Here is a 23,093-nt window from a genome sequence, read left to right on the forward strand (position 1 = left end):
GTTGTCTAATTTTCAGGAAAATAATTTAATCCATTTTGGAATACGGCTGCAACATAACAAAATGTGGAAAACCGTGGAGAGCTGTGAATACTTTCCGGATTCACAAAATAAAATATTAGAATTTTAAGACATCCCCAAGCTACAATACTACTAATCCAAGATTACATATTTCATAGGAAGATGCAGATTTGGACCTGCCTTTGCTAACTGAATTTATGAACTTTTTGTATTCACAGCTTTAGCATTTGTACAACCTGTACACTGCCCTATTCCTAAACTTTCTCATTGGGTTGTCCATCCTTAATACAGGAGGCAATGAAAGCGTGAAGAGCCTAGAGAGTCAACAAAATAAGACTCTTTGTGGTGCTTTGAGTCATTAAAGTGATATTAAAGTCTTGTTTTCTTAAAAATAACATATCATACTTCCTCTTCTCGGGTCCCGCTTTGGCGCTCCTTGCTCCTGCTTAGTGCCCCCACAGCTAGCAGCTTGCTATTGGGGCACTCGAGCCAAGCGGCTGCTCCGTGTGTCAATTTTAGATGCCGAGTTGCGGCCTGGCCCCGCCCCTCTCTCCTCATTGGCTCTTCTGTCAGTCGGTAAGCCAATGTTCCTCTGCTGCTGTCTCAGCCAATCAGGAGGGAGAGTCCCGGCCAGCCCAATCACTCATGCAACATCGCTGGATCGAGATGGGCTCAGGTATTATGTAGGCTGCTGCACGTAGGTTTTTTTTTTTTTTTTTTTTCATAAAACATAGAATGCATTAAGATACGATTAAAAAAACCTTCTACCTTTTTAGGACTTGTCTCTGTTGAATGCTTTGTTTAAAGTCATTATGTCATTTAGATATGATTTTATTTTCAGGTTTGAGAGGATGTTTTCTGGACAGGCTGGAAGAACTCCAGAAGCACAGGTATGAAAACAATGATGGGGACTGATGACTACGGATTCTAGAATCTGTTTTGTTTTGTGAATTCGTCAACTGAAAAATGCAACTTGAGAAAAATAGCTTTTTTCCCATTGGAGGACACAAGACTTCATTTAATGTGTGGGTATAGTTCTAACCTATGGAAGGCTTATGCAAATCAAATCAGGCACAACTTTTTAGTGGCTATACCCCAGAGTACAGAACTAGTTTGTCTTCCCGTGCCGAGAAGCTTGCTTGGCTGTTCTTCTCCCATGGCCCACAGGAGTGCAAAAGTCCACACTCTCTTGACGTCAGTCGATCCAGGCTTGGGCATCATCCCAACCATGGAGTCGAGATTTGCCCAGACCCCTGGACCCGCACCCAGCTCAGCCTCTAAGCGAGCCACTGAGAGCCTGAGCCAGATGCTCCTGCCCTCTTCACAGCCCAGCACTCCAGTGAGCGAGGAGGGAGCAGGGCGTAGAGCTGCTGATAGGTGGGCAGCTCTCTGCTCGGGGAGCTGTGAGAACCACGCAATTGGCGGTGTTTGAACGCTCGGTTCTCAGTGTTAGATGTGGGGGGGGGGGGTGGTAGATGCAGCGTGAGACCAATGCTGCATCCACCTAGGTAAGTATGAATAAAGAAAAAAAAAACACTATCCACTGTACACTGATTTAAATATTTGCCGGTTCAACAGTAACTGGCTGAATTTTAATCGGCACATGGCAGCCCCTGTCACACATGTTGAAGGGTCATCTTGGAAATCTCTATCAATCAGCAGCTGCAGCCAGTCAACTACAGCCACTGATTAATGCATTCTGAAAGCTGTGGGTGCTGCTGCCACAATGCAATATTCTGGAAGGGGTGGTTTCTCCATCAACCTTATTCATGTGGATGGAGGAATCTGATCATTTTTCATTAAGCCCAGTAATAAAACTAGCGGTTTATGACCAGCAGATTCTTCTGTCAAGTAGCTGTTGTGTCATACCACTAGATCCTGGATACCTCCCAGATGACCATATTCAACATGGTTACTGCAATGACCCTGAATCTGTCTTTCTTGACTTCAGTCTCCGCAACAGCCATAGCATTCTCTGCGTGTATGGGTACTGTCATACCAGACTGACAGATCTGTAAATTGATTCTGAGCGGCTTCCCTGCTGCATTCTGAATACATCAATTGCTCGGTACAGGACCTGGAACCTAGTGGAGATCACTGTAGTTCCAGCTTCTAGAGAGTTCCCACAAGTATGGCATATGCAGAGTTGCATTGGCCAAATCTGGACCAATGTAGCCATGTTTAAAATGCCATACCTAGAATTGTTTTTAGGCTTTCCACCTCTTCAGCAACAATTGTTTTCACTCTTTATCTCTTCTCTCATAAAGCTGGTGAGCGATGCGACCACTCTACCCTTAGCAAATCAAATTTAGAGTATATGTGAACCCTGACCTTGTCTAACAACCCATTCGGTTTAAAATGGCTGTGTGTGTGTGTGTGTGTAATTATCTCAAATTATCTCTAATACTTTTTTTCCCCCTCCTTTTTGTATAAGTGATCACATAACTTCTGTTCTCAACTGCTTAAGAGGTGGGGGTGGAGAGTGCAGGGGGGAGTGCCAGTAGGAGCCAGAGACACCAATATGTTGATCTTTCCAGTGAAAAGCTGTGCACGATGGTGTGTCAGCACAAGTCTTGGCCATTTGAGGACATGCAAGCTGTGATCCCAGCACAGCCAGAAAACTGAGCATGGTAGGAAGCATGTACTTGGCGTGGGCATTTTGAAATGGGGGGGGGGGGGGGAAGGTGGACTGACTGACCAGTGAAGTACTCGCATGTCGCTGGTCTTCAAGTGGTTCAACTGGCAGCATCCCAGCTTTTTTTTTAGCTTTTTTGTAAAAGCATTCCTAGTTAGCTCATCTTCCGCAGCTCTTGGGCTCTCTCATCCCACCTGGAGACCTAAACATGCAGCTGGCGGTTCATCTCTATCGTGTAGGAAACCAGAATTTAATAGATCCCAGATCTGTCAGTAAGGAGTACCGATCACTGCCTATTTCTATCATACAGGATATTTATATTCCAAAAGTGATAAAAACAAATTGTGAGTGTCAGTGTAAAAAACAATTAAAACAAAAATTTTAAAGCACCCCCGTTCTTGTGCTCAAACGCACGCGTCTGCCCCATGCGTGGGGTATCACTGCGAACTTCAGATCAAGGGCAGTGATTCTAGCACCAGACCTCTTGTACACCTGTAAATCTAAAGTGGTAACCTATAATGGCTTTTAGAGTTTCCTCTGGATAACAAAATGTACGTAGTTTGGCGCCGTTGCATGGGCGTGCACAATTTTAACGAGTGACATGTTTGGTATCTATTTACTTGGTATAACGTCTTTTTGTGCATTGTGTTTTTGCACATTTAGAATTTTAAAAAGTGTACTTTTTTCCAAAATAATTGCAGTTGAAAAACTGCAGTGCAAATACCATGTGACATAAAAAATTGCAGCATCCACCATTATTCTCTAGGGCCTCTGCTTTAAAAAAAAAAAAAAAAATGTTTTCGAACAAAAAATACTATTTTTGTAAACAAAAAGTGTCAGAAAAGACCTGGCCCTAAAGTGGTTAAAAATGTCTCCTTTGCCCAATTTCTCACCAGAACCCTTCAACAGGAGATCTTGTCCAGAATAGTTGTTTGTGCTGTGCCTCTTTTGATTTGCATAGTGTTTAACCACTTCACCCCCAGAAGGATTTACCCCCTTCCTGACCAGAGCACTTTTTGTGATTCGGCACAGCGTCGCTTTAACTGACAATTGCGTGGTCGTGTGACGTGGCTCCAAAACAAAATTGGCGTCTTTTTTTTCCCCACAAATAGTGTTCTTTTGGTGGTATTTGATCACCCCTGCGGTTTTTATTTTTTGTGCTATAAACAAAAAAATTGTGAGAATTTAGAAAAAAAAAAAAACGATTTTTTTTTACTTTTTGCTGTATCCCCCAAAAATATATAAAAACATTTTTTTCCCTCAGTTTAGGCCGATACATATTCTTCTACATATTTTTGGTAAAAAGAATTGCAATAAGCGTTTGGCTTGCGCAAAAGTTATAACGTCTACAAAATAGGGGATAGTTTTATGGCATTTTTATTATTATTATTTTTTTTTATACTAGTAATGGCGGCGATCAGCGATTTTTTTTTTTTTTTTTTTTTTTTTGTGATCTAGGGGAGTGTTTCTAACTGTGGGGGGGATGGGCTTTGTGTGACTTGGACACTGATCGCTGCTTCCGATGACAGGGAGCAGACTATCAGTGTGCAGTCATTAGGCAGAACGGGGAGATGCTGTTTACATTGGCATCTCCCCATTTTTGAATTCAGTGACACGATCGCGGGTGTCCCCGTGGCGCTCAAGTCCGCAGGTCCCCCGGGCACGGTCACGGAGCTCGCAGCAGGCGCGCGAAGGTGGGGAATTCAAAGTAACGTAAGGATACTTTACTTTGCCCAGCCGTGCCATTCTGCCGACGTAGATATGCTGTTAGCAGTCGGCAAGTGGGTTAAACCTTGTCGAGGCTGAGCATGTGGTTATGTTCATGTATGGTATGAAGTTGACATAGTCTGTGTGCCACAAATGTTGTTGTTATTTGACTAGTAAGCTGTAGTTTGTATTTCATAACAGACATAACTAATACAGCTACCGTATATACTCGAGTATAGGCCGACCCGAATATAAGCCGAGGCCCCCAATTTACCCCCAAAAAACTGGAAAACTTATTGACTCGTGTATAAGCCGAGGGTGAGACATGGCTGTCCATCCCTGTGTGTCCGTCCATCCCTGTGTGTGTGTCCGTCCATCCATCCCTGTGTGTGTGTCCATCCATCCATCCATCCCTGTGTGTGTGTCCGTCCATCCATCCCTGTGTGTGTATCCATCCATCCATCCATCCCTGTGTGTGTGTGTGTGTGTGTGTATCCATCCATCCATCCATCCCTGTGTGTGTGTGTGTGTGTGTGTGTGTGTGTATCCATCCATCCATCCATCCCTGTGTGTGTGTGTGTGTGTGTGTGTGTGTGTCCGTGCAGCCTTGTGTGTGTGTCCAGCCTACCTGTGTCCCAAGCCTCCGTCCCGAGCCGCCGTCGTCCCGAGCCTCCTCCGTCCCGTGCCGTGCCTCCTCCGTCCCGTGCCGTGCCTCCTCCGTCCCGTGCCTCCTCCGTCCCGTGCCTCCTCCGTCCCGTGCCGTGCCTCCTCCGTCCCGTGCCTCCTCCGTCCCGTGCCGTGCCGATGGATCGCCGCTCTTCTCGGCGGCCATTCTACAATTCAAAATTCCGCCTCCGCCTGTGATAGGCGGAACACTCAATTTCCCAGCAGCCTGTGTTCCGCCTATCACGGACATCCTCTCATACTCGTCCGTAGTATGAGAATGAGCGGATGTCCGTGATAGGCGGAACACTGACTGCTGGAAAATTCAGTGTTCCGCCTATCACAGGCGGAGGCGGAGAAGGAGGCGCGGCTTTTGAATTTTAATGTCCGCCGTCTGTCTGCTCGATACGCTGATCGAGCAGTCAGACAGCGGTGACTCGAGTATAAGCCGAGGGGGCACTTTCAGCCTCAAAAAAGAGGCTGAAAATCTCGGCTTATACTCGAGTATATACGGTACATTAAAAAAAATATTTGGCCAAGTCGCAATAGAAATTAAATTAAAGTTCTGACTGAATAACCTGAAGTGAAGGAACAAGATGATACAAGCAAATGTTAAATGGGCTATTTTGTTTTCTTTCAACACAGGAGATCTGTCTCAGGTATTATGTCATACAATACCCAATTACTGTCCACATCTGTCAAAGTTACCATATGTGGCAGCGCAATATAGTGCCTAAGCTGCTCTTGCACACTAATAATGGTTTATTTTTTGATGAACAAAACTATAAAATAAAAACTATCAATTTGTAATATTTTTTTTCCCATATTATCAAATACATTTTTTTCTAAAGGTGATTTACTAGAAAGCCATGAAAAATGGTGCACAACTTCCTTTCCTTATTGCTTCTGCCCTATCGCATGTTCAGGCTGCATATGAAGCTGGGAATTCAAAACTGCTATTTCTGGATATCTGTGTGCCATAAATATCTTTCTGTTTCTGCATGTGAGGCAATATCTCATACAACTCTTGCCTTTTCCATCACAACATGTAAATAAATGGTATACATTTTTTATTTTTTCCTGTGGAGCTCACAGGATAACAAAGATCAAAGGCTACACCTGTGCCTCCCAGTCACCCTAAAATGCCAGGATGTGATGCTGATTGGCCAAGTGCATGAGGATTTCATATCTGTAGTAAGAAATAAATACTTAAAGTAGAACTATAGGCAACACTTATTTTATTTTTAGTTAGAGTAAGGGAGGGTAATCCCTGTCAGATTTTTTTTATTTAATTTTTTCTGCCATCTGAGTCCCATTGGGGAGATTTACCGTCACTTCCTATCCCATAGACAAAACAATAAGTGAGAGGAAATCCCTTTAGATTAAGGGGATCCCTTGGGGCTCCCCAGGTCACTAGAACTAGTGTTCCCATTAAATGATTTTCCTTTAAAGGGGTTGTAAAGTTACTTGTTTGTTTAAAAAAAAAAAAAAAAAATGTTATACTTACCTCCCCGAACCTGGTCTTCTGGGGTCCCTCGGCGGCTGTTTCAGCTCCTCCCCGCAAGAAATAACCTCCTTCATGCAAGCTCTCTCGCATTGTCGTTAGTTCTTGCGGGCACACTCCCATGATACAGCCAGCGGCTATAGCCACTCACTGTATCACTCAGCCCCACCCCCCGGCACGCCGCATCATTGGATGTGATTGACAGCAGCGCAAACCAATGGCCGCGCTGTTTTCAATCCATCCACTCTAGCCAGTCAACAGCCAGGCTGAGCAGCAAAGAGGACATCGGGGGCGAGCACAGTAGGTAATCGGGCTCAGGTAAGTAAAACAGGGGGGGTGGGGGCGGTATTGGATGTTTTTTCACCTTAACGCATAGGATGCATTAAGGTGAAAAAATGCGTACCTTACAACCCCTTTAAATTCTTACTTTTTTGCCTTTTTAGCTATACTTTAATATAAAAATAATTTTATATAACACTGCATGCTAAGCCAAAAGATATATATTTTGTGCATCTCTGCCATGTATGCAAACTTCCCCATGTTTTATCCCTCCAAGGCAGAGCATCAACATTATGGTTGCCCTCAAAGGGGTTGTTGTATCTGTAAGACTATATAAACATATTTACTCTTTATCATCTTTAATAGTTGCCTCTGTATTAGATTACTGGTTTTAGTAATAACTATGCGGTGGCAGGTTAGCACAGATGCGCAAACCACCACAGGTGTACGTCGGCCGCTTTGAGAAGTATAGGGGGCACTCAATGCTGGGCACTCCTGTGCAAAGAAAAACAATTCTGTTGACATCTACATGATCTGCACATATTTCTTGCAGCGCAAGGATACACGTGATCTTGTTGGTGTGCTGTGGCGCCAATAATTGATTATTGTACCACATTACACGTTTAATGCATGTAGGTTACCACAACACATGGTAATTTTTAACGTATGTTAACGTATGAATGTGCGTGCGTTACCGCAGCACAGAGATGCAAGTCTAGACTTAGAGGTAGTAAACTCTGCCTCTTGAGGGCTCCTTCCCAATGCAACCAGTATAATAAAGCTTTCCATTTCATTCTGCCTAATTAATGATCTTTTAGGATATTTCTTACTGTTATTTGGTGTGTTCGTTTTCTTCCTTCGTGTCTAAAGCCAGTGTCATTTTGTATATGGTCTTCTGTGGCAGCAGCGGTGTTGGCTTTTGCCCTTGCCGTTTCTCCTTGCCATAATCTCGCACATGCCCAGTGAGGTTTTAGCCAAGCCTTGTTTTCATTCCGGATTAATGTGGCAACTCTGTTCAGACAGGAGCGAGGAGCTCATCTGACAAAGACTGAACAGTGACCGATTGCAGGAAAAGTACGCAGATTAGAAGAGATCCAGCGACCGCAATAGTATGTGCTGATAATTTAAATGGGGGACAATTGTTTTGGGCACGTTTACTTTCACTTTATGCACACAACCCCCACACACAAATACATATGTGCACTGCACACGTTGCGGTAACGCACTACAGGCTCATTCACACCAGCAGCTGTTGCATTGCAGTACAGTGCTTGATTTTATATTTTTTACTTTTTAAAATTCCTTTAATTCAAGTCTGTGCCACAGCACATTGTCACTCATTGTAACATTGCATTGAGAAAATACCTTCAAATGGCTGTGATTAGCTACTGGAGCTGCCAGTTTCTCATTGCTTTCAGTGAGGCATCTGCCCCTGCTGGGTGTCTTGCATCTAATCATTTAAAAGCACCATTTGCAATTGTTAAGCCCTAAAACATATATTTAACAAAACACTTAACAGTGTATTAGGCAGACTGAGAGGAGCAAATAAATGTGGATCGTTGTTTATATGCGTTTTACTTTTTACTTCGTTGTTTATCTATGATGTTAGAATGACAAGTAATCTGGAATATATGTATACAATATTACACAGACATACAAATATGACCACTCATAGGCCATGTCATGTGTACATAACAGGAGATGCACTCCTTTGAGGAACAGCTATTTGGCCAGGGATCTCTGTGTCCTGTGACAGAAGACTTATTCATGACTACTTGGGATGTTCTTGAATGTTGTGGGGGGTAGCCATTAAGCTCAAATGTAAAAAAACAGAATGGGGTGGACCCCACCATAAAGCTGCCTGCAAGGCTTTTCACCTAAAACTGTTGCATTCAGAGGTGTGAAACTTCTACCTAGTAGATCTTAGTATACATGTATTGAGTGAAAGAAATAAAAACTAAAAATATCCGTGCTAATGAATGATAGCGTTAATAGCAACACAGCTGCTGACCCAAATCTGCCAAAAAGACAAAATAACTTAAATCGCAAAGTGCAGCGCTAATGATTAATAAAAATCCCAATGTTGAGAAAATGACATCTCAATAAAAACAGTCCAATAGGTGTAGGTCCACACAAAGGAAAGTACTGGGAAGAATTTGTCAGCAAGAAGGAAAGGTTCACACTGACTCTTACCCCATTTAGTTGACTACTTAATCAAAAGCATTCAAACACCCTTCAGAATCCTCCACTTAGATTTCATCATACACATAAAGAGATTGCATGAACTCCAATAGGATCCTCCTCAGACAGACTCTCATCACATCAGGACATCATGTAAATATAAAAAACTTCATTGTGCAGTTTTACTGACAAGTACATACAAAGAGTACAGCAAAGGCCAGAAAACTCAATGCAATAAAAAGTGCAATTCAATCCAATAAAAACAATCAATGTTTCCATCCACTGTGATGGCCGGCTGTTAAGCTTGGTAACGTCACATAAGCCAACTCCTCACATTGAGTTTTGTCGTAATCAGGGGTGTGGCCACGTGTATATTGAGCGAACTCGGTAGCAGCCTTACAAACGTGAACAGAAGCTTAATGCTGAATCTCACAGGAATCCCAGACACTCCTGATAGAATGGGCCTTGCGTTGGGTTGCATGCGAAACAATCTGACAAAGTCAGAATGTGCCCCCAACATACTACTGGAGATGGAACTTGGGCAAAAAAGGCTTTACATGTACGATGATAAACTTTCCTGGATGTTTATTTCCTTGCCTTGAGGAAAGTAGGACTTGGAGACTCAAAAATACCCATATACCTGTGAACCTGGCCTTCAACAGTCATGCCACCAAAGTCAGTGACTTTAAAGCAGGGTGCAAGATTGAACCCTGCAACAGCAAATCTGGCCTATCTGGAAGAGACCACAGTTTATCCACCAAGAGATTGACAATGTCTGCTTACTGCATTCTTCTTGGCCAAGCAGGTGCAGTCAATATCACCAGAATTCCCTACAACTTAACTTAAAATGGCAGCATAACCCAAGTAGTCATAAATCTGAAGTCAATTGTGTCCTGTGATGTGCTCCAAGAAAAAGATTTTACAGGTGTATCGCCACCACCGAAGAATCTGCTTGGTAATTCTGCGTTCTCTGTTCTGAGCCTCAACTCCAAGAACAACCTCAGCCCTTCTGGCACACCTGGTTTAATAAACTCACTGTGAACACGTTTAAGAACACGTGGAAAATGCCATTATCCTGGCTTTGGATTATTACCATGAAATACACACCCGTTTATTAATAAACGTGCTTAATATAATATTAGAATTAGTGGAAACTTAGAGCACAGTTGAACCTTAACACACAGCACCAATGCAATAGAAACAACCACCAATACTTGGCATCTGCAGGTACAAGAATAGGCTGCAAATATATAGTGCCTTGCGAAAGTATTCGGCCCCCTTGAACTTTTCAACCTTTTGCCACATTTCAGGCTTCAAACATAAAGATATAAAATTTAAATTTTTTGTGAAGAATCACCAACAAGTGGGACACAATTGTAAAGTGGAACGAAATCTATTGGATAATTTAAACTTTTTTAGCAAATAAAAAACTGAAAAGTGGTGCGTGCAAAATTATTCGGCCCCTTTACTTTCAGTGCAGCAAATTCACTCTAGAAGTTCAGCGAGGATCTCTGAATGATGTCCAATGTTGTCCTAAATGACTGATGGTGATAAATAGAATCCACCTGTGTGTAATCAAGTCTCTGTATAAATGCACCTGCGCTGTGATAGTCTCAGGGTTCTGTTGAAAGCGCAGAGATCATCATGAAGACCAAGGAACACACCAGGCAGGTCCGTAATACTGTTGTGGAGAAGTTTAAAGCCGGATTTGGATACAAAAAGATTTCCCAAGCTTTAAGCATCCCAAGGAGCACTGTGCAAGCGATCATTTTGAAATGGAAGGAGTATCAGACCACTGCAAATCTACCAAGACCTGGCCGTCCCTCTAAACTTTCAGCTCAGACAAGGAGAAGACTGATCAGAGATGCAGCCAAGAGGCCCATGATCACTCTGGATGAACTGCAGAGATCTGCAGCTGAGGTGGGAGAGTCTGTCCATAGGACAACAATCAGTCCACACAAATCTGGCCTTTATGGAAGAGTGGCAAGAAGAAAGCCATTTCTCAAAGATATCCATAAAAAGTCTTGTCTAAAGTTTGCCACAAGCCACCTGGGAGACACACCAAACATGTGGAAGAAGGGGCTCTGTTCAGATAAAACCAAAATCGAACTTTTTGCCCACAATGAAAAACACGCCCCACTTTTCATTTTTTTATTAGTTAAAAAAGTTTCAAAAATCCAATAGATTTCGTTCCACTTCAGAATTGTGTCCCACTTGTTGGTGATTCTTCACAAAAAATAAAAAATGTTATATCTTTGTTTGAAGCCTGAAATGTGGCAAAAGATTGAAAAGTTCAAGGGGGTCGAATACTTTCGCAAGGCACTGTATGCTGGTAACACAGCGCTGAGAGGGTGGATAGAAGATTTATTGACTTTACAACTCCCTCTGAGCCACAGATGCTATCAATCTGTACAGAGGAAACAAGATAAACACATACTATATGACAATTAAATGCAAGAGATCCAAATGTGGGTTACCAGAGCTCTAAATAGTAATAGTAGTTTGGGAGTAATATGCAGGTAGAGCTCAAAGACACTAGTTTTTGTTTTTTTTTCTATTTTTTTATTTAGATAAGGCATACGGTAACACAGATTTTGCAAAAACGCATTGAGAATTACCCATGAGTTTTTTTTTTTTAGCAGCAAAAGTAAGCCAAAAACGGTTTTCCAAAAAAAAAAAATAGGATTTAAATATAAGATTTAAAAATAGGTTTTATTGACAAAATACTTTGGACTTAAGTTATACAGTTCAAAAATGTAAAACATGAGCTCTGGTTTACATGGTACAAGACAGATTGGATTGGATAGCACATCAAACAGTAAATGTCATAAGAATTTATTCTTGAGGAATATACATCAAAAGATGCTACCCACAAAAATAGTTATGGTTATACTGTCCGATGTTGGGAAAAGCCCCAATGCATTTTGACCTTTTTGAGGTTCTGGTCTTCAACAGGGGGTTCTTGTATATCTACAAGCACAACAGAAAAAAAAACAAGATTTTATTATTGCTTATATGTACATTAGACTGAGGTAGTCACATTATATTTACCCTTTCCACCAAAAGGACTCGTTTATCCAGAGACTTCTTTAAAGAGGAAGTAAACCCTTTCAAACCACTTTGACCTACAGGTAAGCCTAGATTAAGGCTTACCTGTAGGTCCAAGCAATATCTCCTAAACCTATATGGTTTAGGAGATATTTGCCCGAAAATGGGCACCGCTGTCTACGGCGCATGCGCCGTAGACAGCGGCGCGCAGGCGCACTAAATGCGGCAAGTCCAAGAATGGATTTGCCTAATTTGTCGACTCCCGTGCGCATGCGCGGGAGTGACGTCATCGCGGCTTCGCCGAATAGCAGCGGCGGAGCTGCGAGACGCGACTCCCGTGCGCATGCGCGGGAGCGACGTCATCGCGGCTTCGCCGCTGTGATTCGTCGGAGCTGCGAGACGCCACCAGCAAGATGGATGCGGCGGACTACAGGGGACAGCGGCGACTTCGCTGGCTCCTGTGTCAGGTAAGTGACACATAATGAGCTACTACGCGATGCATAGTAGTCCATTATGCTTTACCTTTGCAGGGAAAAAAAGAGCTAGTAAACCCATTAGGGTTTACTTCCTCTTTAAAAAAAAAAAAATGTAAGAAAAACAGAAGATTCCCCCACTGATGATCCTGGTTTCTGCTGGCAACCCCGATCCGTGAGGCTTACAAGTGGTCACAGATTTGGATGTGCCCCCCACACAAGAAGCCGAAGGAGAGAAGATGGGAACCAGGGCATTTGAAAGTTTATCAAAATTAAATTAGTATATTGTATATCTACTAAAATATATGTTAGATTATATTGGTGTTCTAACCTACCGTATATACTCAAGTATAGGCCGACCCGAATATAAGCCGAGGCACCTAATTTTACCACAAAAAACTGGAAAAAGTTATTGACTCGAGTATAAGCCTAGGGTGGGAAATGCAGCAGCTACCGGTTAATTTCAAAAATAAAAATAGATACCAATAATGTTTTTGAATATTTATTTCAAAGAAAAACAGTAAACTATCTCTGTAAGTATAAAAGAGGGTCAATAAAAACAATATGGTATCAACAATAACTTTAAAAGTACAAAAACCTTAGCTCATTCAGCAACCAAGCTAAAACACAAGAGTTAAAATCCTTCAAAACTGGATTCCTCCTCATCATCTGTATGTCCAAACAGAGCTTCAGCATTAGCTGGTGTGAGGTTATCAGCATAGACATTGTCATCATCACTGAGTTCGCAGTCATCACCATCACTGCTGTCGTTCTCATACAAAGCGCTGTCTTCACTGCCATCCATAGCATTACTAATGCCACATTTCTTGAAGGCGTGTTGCACCATGTCCTCCGGAATCTCTTCCCATGCATCACGAACCCACTTTGCTATCAATTCTATGTCGGGCTTCATCAGATTTCCACCTTTTGTCAGTCGGGCTTGACCAGATGACATCCATTCATGCCACATCTTTCTCACACGGTCTTTAAAAGGTTTATTTAAACACACATCTAGCGGTTGCAATACAGATGTAAGCCCACCTGGAATAACGGCCAAAGTAACTTGAGAAGATTTTGCAATTTTTTTTATGCCATCAGATGTGTGGGCTCTGAACATATCCCAAACAAGCAATGATGGTTTTTTCTTTAAGGCTGCTCCTGGTCGTTCTTTCCAAATTTCTTCCAGCCATTTTTTTGTTCCGTCTTCATCCATCCAGCCTTTAACCACTTGAGCTCCGGACCAATAAACACCTTAAGGACCAGAGGTCTTTTTCCAATTTCGCACTGTGCTGCTTTAACTGGTAATTGCGCGGTCATGCAATATTGCACCCAAACGAAATTTGCGTCCTTTTCTTCCCACAAATAGAGCTTTCTTTTGATGGTATTTGATTGCCTCTGCAATTTTTTATTTTTTTTGCGATATAAATGGAAAAGGAGCGAAAATTTTGAAAAAAAAAAGATATTTTCTTCTTTTTGTTATAAGAAAAATCGAATAAACTAAATTTTAGTCATACATTGAGGGCAAAATTTATTCAGCCTCATGTCTTTAGTAAAAAAAATGTCAATAAGCGTATATTTTTTGGTTTGCGCAAAAGTTATAGCGTCTACAAACTAGAGTACATTTTCTGGAATTTACACAGCTTTTAATTTATGACTGCCTATCTCATTTCTTGAGGTGCTAAAATGGCAGGGCAGTACAAACCCCCCCCCAAATGACCCCATTTTGAAAAGTAGACACCCCAAGGAAATTGCTGATGGGTATGTTGAGTCCATTGAATATTTATTTTTTTTGTCCTAAGGGATTGAATAATGACAAAAAAAAAAAAAAAAAAATTTTACAAAAAGTTGTCACTAAATGATATATTGCTCACACATGCCATGGTTATATGTGGAATTGCACCCCAAAATATATTCCGCTATTTTTCCAGAGTATGGGGATACCACATGTGGGACTTTTTGGGAGTCTAGTCGCGCACGGCACCCCGAAAACCAATCACCACCTTCAGGATTTCTAAGGGTGCAAATTTTTGATTTAACTCCTCACTACCTATCACAGTTTCGAAGGCCATAAAATGCCAAAATAGCACAAAACCCCCCAAAATGACCCCATTTTGGAAAGTAGACACCCCAAGCTATTTACTGAGAGGCATGTTGAGTCCATGGAATATTTTATATTTTGCCAAAAGTTGCGGGAATATTACAAACTTTTTTTTTTTTTGCACAAAGTTGTCACTAAATTATATATTGCTCACACATGCTATGGGCAGGAGTCAAATTACACCCCAAAATAAATTCTGCTGCTTCTCCCGAGTACGAGGATACCACATGTGGGAAACTTTTTGGGAGCCTAGCCACGTACGGGACCCCGAAAACCAAGCACTGCCTTCCGGATTTAAATATAAAATGCTACCAAAAAAACTGTTAGCGATCGCAGGGATCAGGCCTGACTCTGCGATCGCTGCAGTTATGTGTTTAGTGTTTTGTAAGTGACAGTGATCGATCGATACTGCACTTGGGTGGGCTGGGCAGAGGGGCAAAACGCAGGTGCGTGCAGGTATCTGGGCTGATCCCACTAACAATGCATTTTTTTGGAACCCTAAACTGCTGGGGATGCTAGTATAGATCTGATCAGATCAGATATTGATCTGTTCAGATTCTATACCACTACGGGAGGTGTATGCTTTGCGCGTGGGTGTTAGCGGTACTGGCACTAACCTAGCGCTGCCTGGGGCGACGCAGACCCTGACCCTAAAACGTAATTGATATCTCCCGCCGGGTGATCAAGGGGTTAAACCTTTATTGGGTAATAAATGGTGGGTTCCCTGATGCTATAAAAAGCAAACTAACCAGAGTCACCCGTAACACTTACGGTGATCAGTGGTGAAAGGGGTTAACTAGGGACAATCAGGGGGTTCAAATTTTTATTAGGTAGTATATAGGGGGCCCTGGCGCTATATAAAAACCTGACGGGGAACCTAAATAACTAACTGGCTAACCAGCGTCACCAGTGACACTTATACTGTGATCGCTGGTGAAAGGGTTAACTAGGGGCAATCAGGGGGTTAAAACCATTATTGGGTAGTATATCGGGGTACCTAGCGCTATAAAAACCTGGCGGTGAACCTAAAAAAATAACTAGCTACCTAGCGACAGTAGCGACACTGATGCAGCGATCAGAAAAATGATCGCTTAGTGACAGTGGCAAAAGGGGGTGAAAGGGTTAACTAGGGGCAATCAGGATGTTAAAACCATTATTGGGTAGTATATCGGGGTACCTAGCGATATAAAAACCTGGCGGTGAACCTAAAAAAATAACTAGCTACCTAGCAACACTGATGCAGCGATCAGAAAAATTATCGCTTAGTGACACTGGCAAAAGGGGGTGAAAGGGTTAACTCTAGGGGCAATCAGGGGGTTAAATCTTTATTGGGGGTGATAGGGGGCTACCCTGGACCTAACACTAACTGCCCTGACAGTTTTTACTTTTACAACTGACACTGAATGCATTGATCAGTAAAGAAATGATCAATGCAATCAGTGACACTGTGACTGGGGGGGATCGGGTGGGGGGGGGGTTGTGTACCTACGTGTACCTATGTGTCAGTGTAGTGTTTTGGTGCACTTACTTTGTCTTCTCCTCGTAGTCCGGTCAAAAAGACCGCCCGAGGAGAATGACATCACTTCCTCCTTCCTGTGTAAACAATACACAGTGGGAGGAAGTTCGTCATTGGCCAGGAGCGATCGAGAGGGGGTGGCCAGAAACCAACGGCCATCCCCTCATCACGGATCGCTCCCGGAGGGTAACGGACCGCCGTAGCCAGCGGGAGGGGGTCCGATCGGACCCCCCACCCGCTGGAAAGCAGGCACGTACATCTACATGCTTGTGCCTGCCTGTGCCATTCTGATGACGTAGAATGGCAATACGGCGGTCCTTAAGTGGTTAACATGTGCGCGCACTGTAATTCGTGGTGGGAATTTGATCTTTTTAGGCAAGGTCTTTCTTTTAAAAATAATGACAGGCCGCAGCTTAGTTCCATTAGCCAAACATGACAGAACAACTGTGAAATGATTTTTTTCATTTCCTGTGGTTCTGAGAAAAATAGTTTTGTCTCCCAAACTTGCCACAGTTCTGTTGCTTGGAAGATCAAAGGTCATAGGTGTTTCATCCATATTTCCAATATCTCCCAGGTCATAGTTATGGATCCTTCTTTGTTTTATGATGAATGAATGGAATGACATCACTTTTTCATCAAGGTCTTCTGGCAACTTCTGTGAAATCTTTGTTCTTTGCCGCAAACATAGGCCAAACCTATTCATGAAGCGGGTACACCATCCTGCTGACGCAACAAATTTTTCAATGCCTGGTGCTTTTAATTTGTCATCTTGTGCCATTTGAAGGGCACGTAAGCGAATTCCCATGCGTCCCATAACCCATTTATGCAATTCAGTGTCTAGAGCCCCATATGAAGTTGTTAAACCACGTTGAGCTTTTTTTGCCTTTGGAATCTTTTCCAAGTCGGCTTTCTTTTTCCGCCATTCCCTCGCTTGTTTTTCATCAACACAAAATTCCCTACTTGCAATACTGTTATTGCTTTCTTCTGCTCTTGACACAACCTTAAGTTTGAAACCAGCTTCGAATGACCTGCGTTTTTCTTTTGGTCCAGGATTACCGGTAGAAGTATTGGGATCCATTTCTAACAGGATAAAAAAAAAAGACTTGTTGGGGTACCTTTTGAGGCCTAATGCAGGCTGATATTACAGAAAGTGATGACATGACAGTTTGCATAGAGCAGCCTGTGTTAGGGCTCATAATATACCGTACATTCTACCAGTGTCCTGCCTGTGCCAATTAAATATACAGCCTGCCTGTGTCCATTAAATATACCGTACAGCCTGCCTGTGTCCATTAAATATACCATACAGCCTGCCTGTGTCCATTAAATATACAGTAGCCATTGTAATAATGCTCTGGATAACACATTAGACACATACCGGTATACAGCCTGCCCATTAAATATACAGTAGCCATTGTGATATTTTCACTCACCTTATGATGCTGATGTCCCGCTGTGATGATGATGAGGATGTCCGCGTACAGGGCCGCTGATAGAAATCATGGGGCCCCGTACAGCCTACCTGACGGGGCCCCCTTCAGCTCCACCCTGGCCCCACCCATTGCCCCTCCCCAGACCCCGGCGTTCCCGCATCGCTGCAGTGTGAACCCAGCCTAAAGGCTTTTAAAGCGCCGTCTATGGATAATATAAATTTACCGTAGTGTGCTGCCATTCCACAGGTGGGCATCGTTTTAAAGCATGGTATGGCATGGCATGCTATGTAACTATGTAACTATGTTTGGTACCGTATCTATTTACTCGGTGCAACATCTTTTATATTTAACAAAAAAAAAAGGGTATTCTTTTGTGTTTACATGTGCTAGAATTCATTAAGGCTGGGTTCACACTGCTGCGGCTACGAGAACCGGATGTGATTCGCACCGCACTGCAGTGCAAATCACATGCGGTCTCTGTGCGATGCGAGTTCAGCCATACAGATAGTATGGCGGAATTCGCATCCCATTCAGCCCAAACTCACACAGGACCCTTTTTTTGGTCCGCAGCAGAATCGGATCGCATGGGTGTTCACACCATGCGATCCGATTCCTGTCCGAGTTTGCAGATCGCACTGCAATTTGCGAACTGATCTCCCAGCAGTTCGCATAGGGCAGTGTGAAGTGCCGCTGGGAGGTATGCGATGCAGGAACCCGCCGCGGATTCGCGGCGTTCCCGCATCGCTGCAGTGTGAACCCAGCCTAAAGTGCAATTATTAAAATTATGTTTCAAAAGGCTGGGTTCACACTGCAGCGATGCGGGAACGCCGCAAATCCGCGGCGGGTTCCCGCATCGCATACCTCCCAGCGGCACTTCACACTGCCCTATGCGAACTGCTGGGAGTGTCAGTGAAATGTTAATGACACCCCCAGATCAGTTCGCATATCGCAGTGCGATCTGCAAACTCGGACAGGAATCGGATCGCATGGTGTGAACACCCATGCGATCCGATTCTGCTGCGGACCAAAAAAAGGGTCCTGTGCGAGTTTGGGCCGGATGCGATGCCAATTCAGCCATACTATCTGTATGGCTGAACTCGCATCGCACAGAGATCGCATGTGATTTGCAGTGCAGTGCGAATCACATCCGGATCTCGTAACCTCTGCAGTGTGAACCCAGCCTTAAAGTACAAAATTGCTTAAGATTTAAAAAAAAAAAATACAGGATTCTAATCACTATAACTACGGTATGACACAAAAGCAGGTCAGTTTGTGTCATCTTTTATGCCTCGTGAATACACCTCTCACCTTCAACTTAAAGATGACTCGATCGCCCGGCCCCTGCTCTCTCTGCTTCTTGTTACGGTAGTCATGTGTAGAGAGAGAGAGGATTGGGCATATCACTCCGCAACATAGGTAACCTATGGTCATGCTGTGCGGTGCGGATGCAGAGGATGTATTCCTCCGCGCCCGAAATAGAAGAAAGAGTCCCCCCCCCACTGCAGCCGCATACACAGAGCACATCTAAAAAAAAAAAAAAAAAAACTGTACCGAACGAAAGGGAATTGTAAGAGGAGAGGGGATGGTGCTGAGCGGCAAACTGACACAGGCCATTCACGAGCGTCAGCCAGCGGCATGGCCCCGCCCCTTTTTCTCCTCCATCTCGGGCAAATTTTCAGTGACTCGAGTATAAGCCGAGGCGGCTTTTTTCAGCCCAAAAAGTGGACTGAAAAACTCGGCTTATACTCGAGTATATACAGTAAATACAAAAGCGTTTTTCTATATATTCTAGGAAACTAAAAACTATTTTATTTTAGCGGGAAACCAAAGAAAAAAAAATTCTGATTCTATATAAGCTAATAAGATGTGTATCACTGTTTTGATTTTTTTTTTTTTTTTTTAAAGGTGGTAAATATTCTATCATTTTACAGCTCAATTGGGCTCTAGTTAAGGCGTCTATGCCCAAGAATAGGTGAAGAGTGAAAAGTGATAGTTTTTCTAGCAGAGGCGATGAGGGTGACTAAAATGGGGGGGGGGAACAGTGCGTGCAAGTGTGTGTACACCTTATTCTTTAAAGTGTGAAAGTAGAAGAAGTATATACAAAGAATTTTGTCCAGTGAAACAAAAACATAACAGCAACCAAACATCATGTGAAAAAGTGAGAAAAATTCTTATAATTGTGCCAAAGCATTAGATAACACCAGAAAGTGCAGTGAGATTAATAAAAGTGAGTATAAATGAAAAGTGTGTGGTAACTCAGGATAAAAGAACGAGCAAAAAAATGCCACTGACAATTAAGGTGAGAGTGGTAAAGTATGATCCCTCAGCAGATCTAGAGAAAGCTGCCAAAAATACTAGATGCTAGTGCTATGAAAGTGAAGGAAACACTCCAGTGATAAATACCTGATTTCTATGTTGGAATTGTTTGACTGCTGTGACCAGGGATGAGCCGAACACCCCCTTGCTCGGTTCGCACCAGAACCTGCGAACAGACCTAAACTTCGTGTGAACTTTAGAACCCTATTAAAGTCTATGGGACTTGAACGTTCACAATCTAAAGTGCTCATTTTAAAGGGTAATATGAAAGTTACTGTCCTAAAAAGTGTTTGGGGACCTGGGTCCTGCCCCAGGGGACATGGATCAATGCAAAAAAAAGTTTTAAAAACGGCCGTTTTTTCAGGAGCAGTGATTTTAATAATGATTAAAGTGAAACAATAAAAGTGTAATATTCCTTTAAATTTCGTAGCTGGGGGGTATCTATAGTATGCCTGTGAAGGGGCACATGTTTCTGGTGCTTAGAACTGTCCCTGCACAAAGTGTCATTTGTGCAGGAAAAAAAGTATTTTAAAATCACTTGCGGCTGAATTGTCGGCTCCTGTAATACAGAGAACACTCAATGAGTGTTCTCTGTATTAGCCGACAATTCATTCATTCATTGATATAAAAAAAAAAAAAAAAAAAAAAAAGCGTGCGGGTTCCCCTAAATTCAATTACCAGGACCTTCAGGTCTGACATGGATATTAAGGGGAACCCCGTGTCAAATTTAAAAAAAATTGACGTGGGGGTCCCCCTAAAAATCCATACCAGACCCTTTATCCGAGCACGCAACCTGGCAGGCCGCAGGAAAAGAGGGGGGACGAGAGAGCGGCCCCCCCTCCCTCCTGAACCGTACCAGGCCACATACCCTCAACATTGGGAGGATGCTTTGGGGGTCTGTGACCCCTCAAAGCACCTTGTCCCCATGTTGATGAGGACAAGGGCCTCATCCTCACAACCCTGGCCGGTGGTTGTGAGGGTCTGCGGGCGGGGGGCTTATCAGAATCTGGAAGCCCCCTTTAACAAGGGGACCCCCAGATCCTGCCCCCCCCCCCGTTTGAAATGGTAAGGGGGTACAAAAGTACCCCTACCATTTCACAAAGAAAGTGTCAAAATGGTTAAATAAGACAAACACACTTTTGAAAAATTCCTTTATTAAGAATAAAAAAATAAAAAAAAGATTCCAGCGGTGCTAATCCACTCTTGCTATCCATCGACGGATCTCCGGGGTCCAGCGATGGATGATCATATCCAGCGACGGGGGATCTCTCGGTCCAGCGCTGTTCACACATCCTTCTTCTGTCTCCACTGAGGAGACTGCGGAGATCCCAGCGCTGACGTTTCTTATATTAGGAGGGCGGGGCCACTCGTCACCTGACCCCGCCCCCTCTGACGCTGGTGAAGGGAGCCAGGGGTTCCCCAGTGACGTGTGGGTGACCCTACCCCATCTGATGTAACGGAAACCTCCGTTACATCAGAGGGGGTGGGGTCACCCACACGTCACTGGGGAACCCCTGGCTTCCCTCTCCAGCGTCAGAGGGGCGGGGTCAGGTGACGGGTGGCCCCGCCCTCCTAATATAAGAAATGTCAGCGCTGGGATCTCCGCAGTGGAGACAGAAGAAGGATGTATGGACAGCGCTGGACTGAGAGATCCCCCGTCGCTGGATATGATCATCCATCGCTGGACCCCGGAGATCCATCGCTGGATAGCAAGAGTGGATTAGCACCGCTGGAATCTTTTATTTTTTTATTTTTAATAAAATAATTTTTCAAAAGTGTGTTTGTCTTATTTAACCATTTTGACACTTTCTTTGTGAAATGGTAGGGTACCCCCTTACCATTTCAAACGGGGGGGGGGGGTGGGATCTGGGGGTCCCCTTGTTAAAGAGGGGGCTTCCAGATTCTGATAAGCCCCCCGCCCGCAGACCCTCACAACCACCGGCCAGGGTTGTGAGGATGAGGCCCTTGTCCTCATCAACATGGGGACAAGGTGCTTTGAGGGGGGTCACAGACCCCCAAAGCATCCTCCCAATGTTGAGGGTATGTGGCCTGGTACGGTTCAGGAGGGAGGGGGGCCGCTCTCTCGTCCCCCCCCCTCTTTTCCTGCAGCCTGCCAGGTTGTGTGCTCGGATAAAGGGTCTGGTATGGATATTTAGGGGGACCCCCACGTCAATTTTTTTTATTTAAATTTGACACGGGGTTCCTCTTAATATCCATGTCAGACCTGAAGGGCCTGGTAATTGAATTTAGGGGAACCCCCACGCTTTTTTTTATTTTATTTTTTTTATCAATGAATGAATGAATTGTCTGCTAATACAGAGAACACTCATTGAGTGTTCTCTGTATTACGGGGAGCCGACAATTTAGCCGCAAGTGATTTTAAAAGACTTTTTTTTCCTGCAGAAATGACATTTTGTGCAGGGACAGTTCTAAGCAGCAGAAACATGCGCCCCTTCACAGACATACTATAGATACCCCCCAGCTACGAAATTTAAAGGAATATTACACTTTTATTGTTTTACTTTAATCATTATTAAAATCACTGCTCCTGAAAAAACGGCAGTTTTAAAAACTTTTTTTTTGCATTGATCCATGTCCCCTGGGGCAGGACCCAGGTCCCCAAACACTTTTTAGGACAGTAACCTGCATATTACCCTTTAAAATGAGCACTTTAGATTTCTCCCATAGACTTGTATAGGGTGTTCCGGCTTTTCGAATTTGCTGCGAACAGCCCAAATTGTTCACTGTTCACTGAACAGGCAATGTTCGAGTAGAACATGAGTTCGACTCGAACTCGAAGCTCATCCCTAGCTGTGACAGCCAAAAGGATACACGGTGTCTAATTACCAAAATCAGGAAGCGTATGGATATATACTCTAAAGAAAAGAAGGGGGAAGTGAGTCATATTGGTAGCAAAGATTTTACAAGTGGGTTCACAATAGTGTGGTTAAACCCTCTATTATGCATTCTTACCCGAAAGCTTTGCGTGTTACCGTGCTTGTCAGGAATCAACTGAGCAGTCCTGACAGAAAGCGTCTCTTAATATATTCGTGAAATCGTTACATGATTTCCAACAGGTGCTACAGGTGTATCACAGGTTTAACCCCCAGGCAGTGGCCATCGGGCAGCAAAGGTTGTCCCTGCTGTGGCCACTTTGACGGTCCAGTAAGCATAGATGCTCCAGGCGCCTCCGTGACCTCTGTCTCAATGCGCGTGACTAAG

General features: G+C 43.5%; 1 protein-coding gene across 1 annotated transcript in view; it reads left to right on the forward strand.

Annotated features, from left to right (window-relative positions):
• Positions 1-23,093, forward strand: part of TOM1 (target of myb1 membrane trafficking protein) — a 519,326-nt gene that overhangs the window by 201,876 nt on the left and 294,357 nt on the right. The window contains exon 9 of the mRNA XM_077452403.1: positions 860-908. Within this exon, the coding sequence (XP_077308529.1) occupies positions 860-908 (49 nt within the window). The remainder of the gene's footprint in view (positions 1-859; positions 909-23,093) is intronic.

The sequence above is a fragment of the Lithobates pipiens genome, unplaced genomic scaffold (genome assembly GCF_037356315.1).
Source record: "Lithobates pipiens isolate NorthernLeopardFrog02 unplaced genomic scaffold, aLitPip1_a1.2 Scaffold_23, whole genome shotgun sequence".
Classification (NCBI taxonomy): domain Eukaryota; kingdom Metazoa; phylum Chordata; class Amphibia; order Anura; family Ranidae; genus Lithobates; species Lithobates pipiens.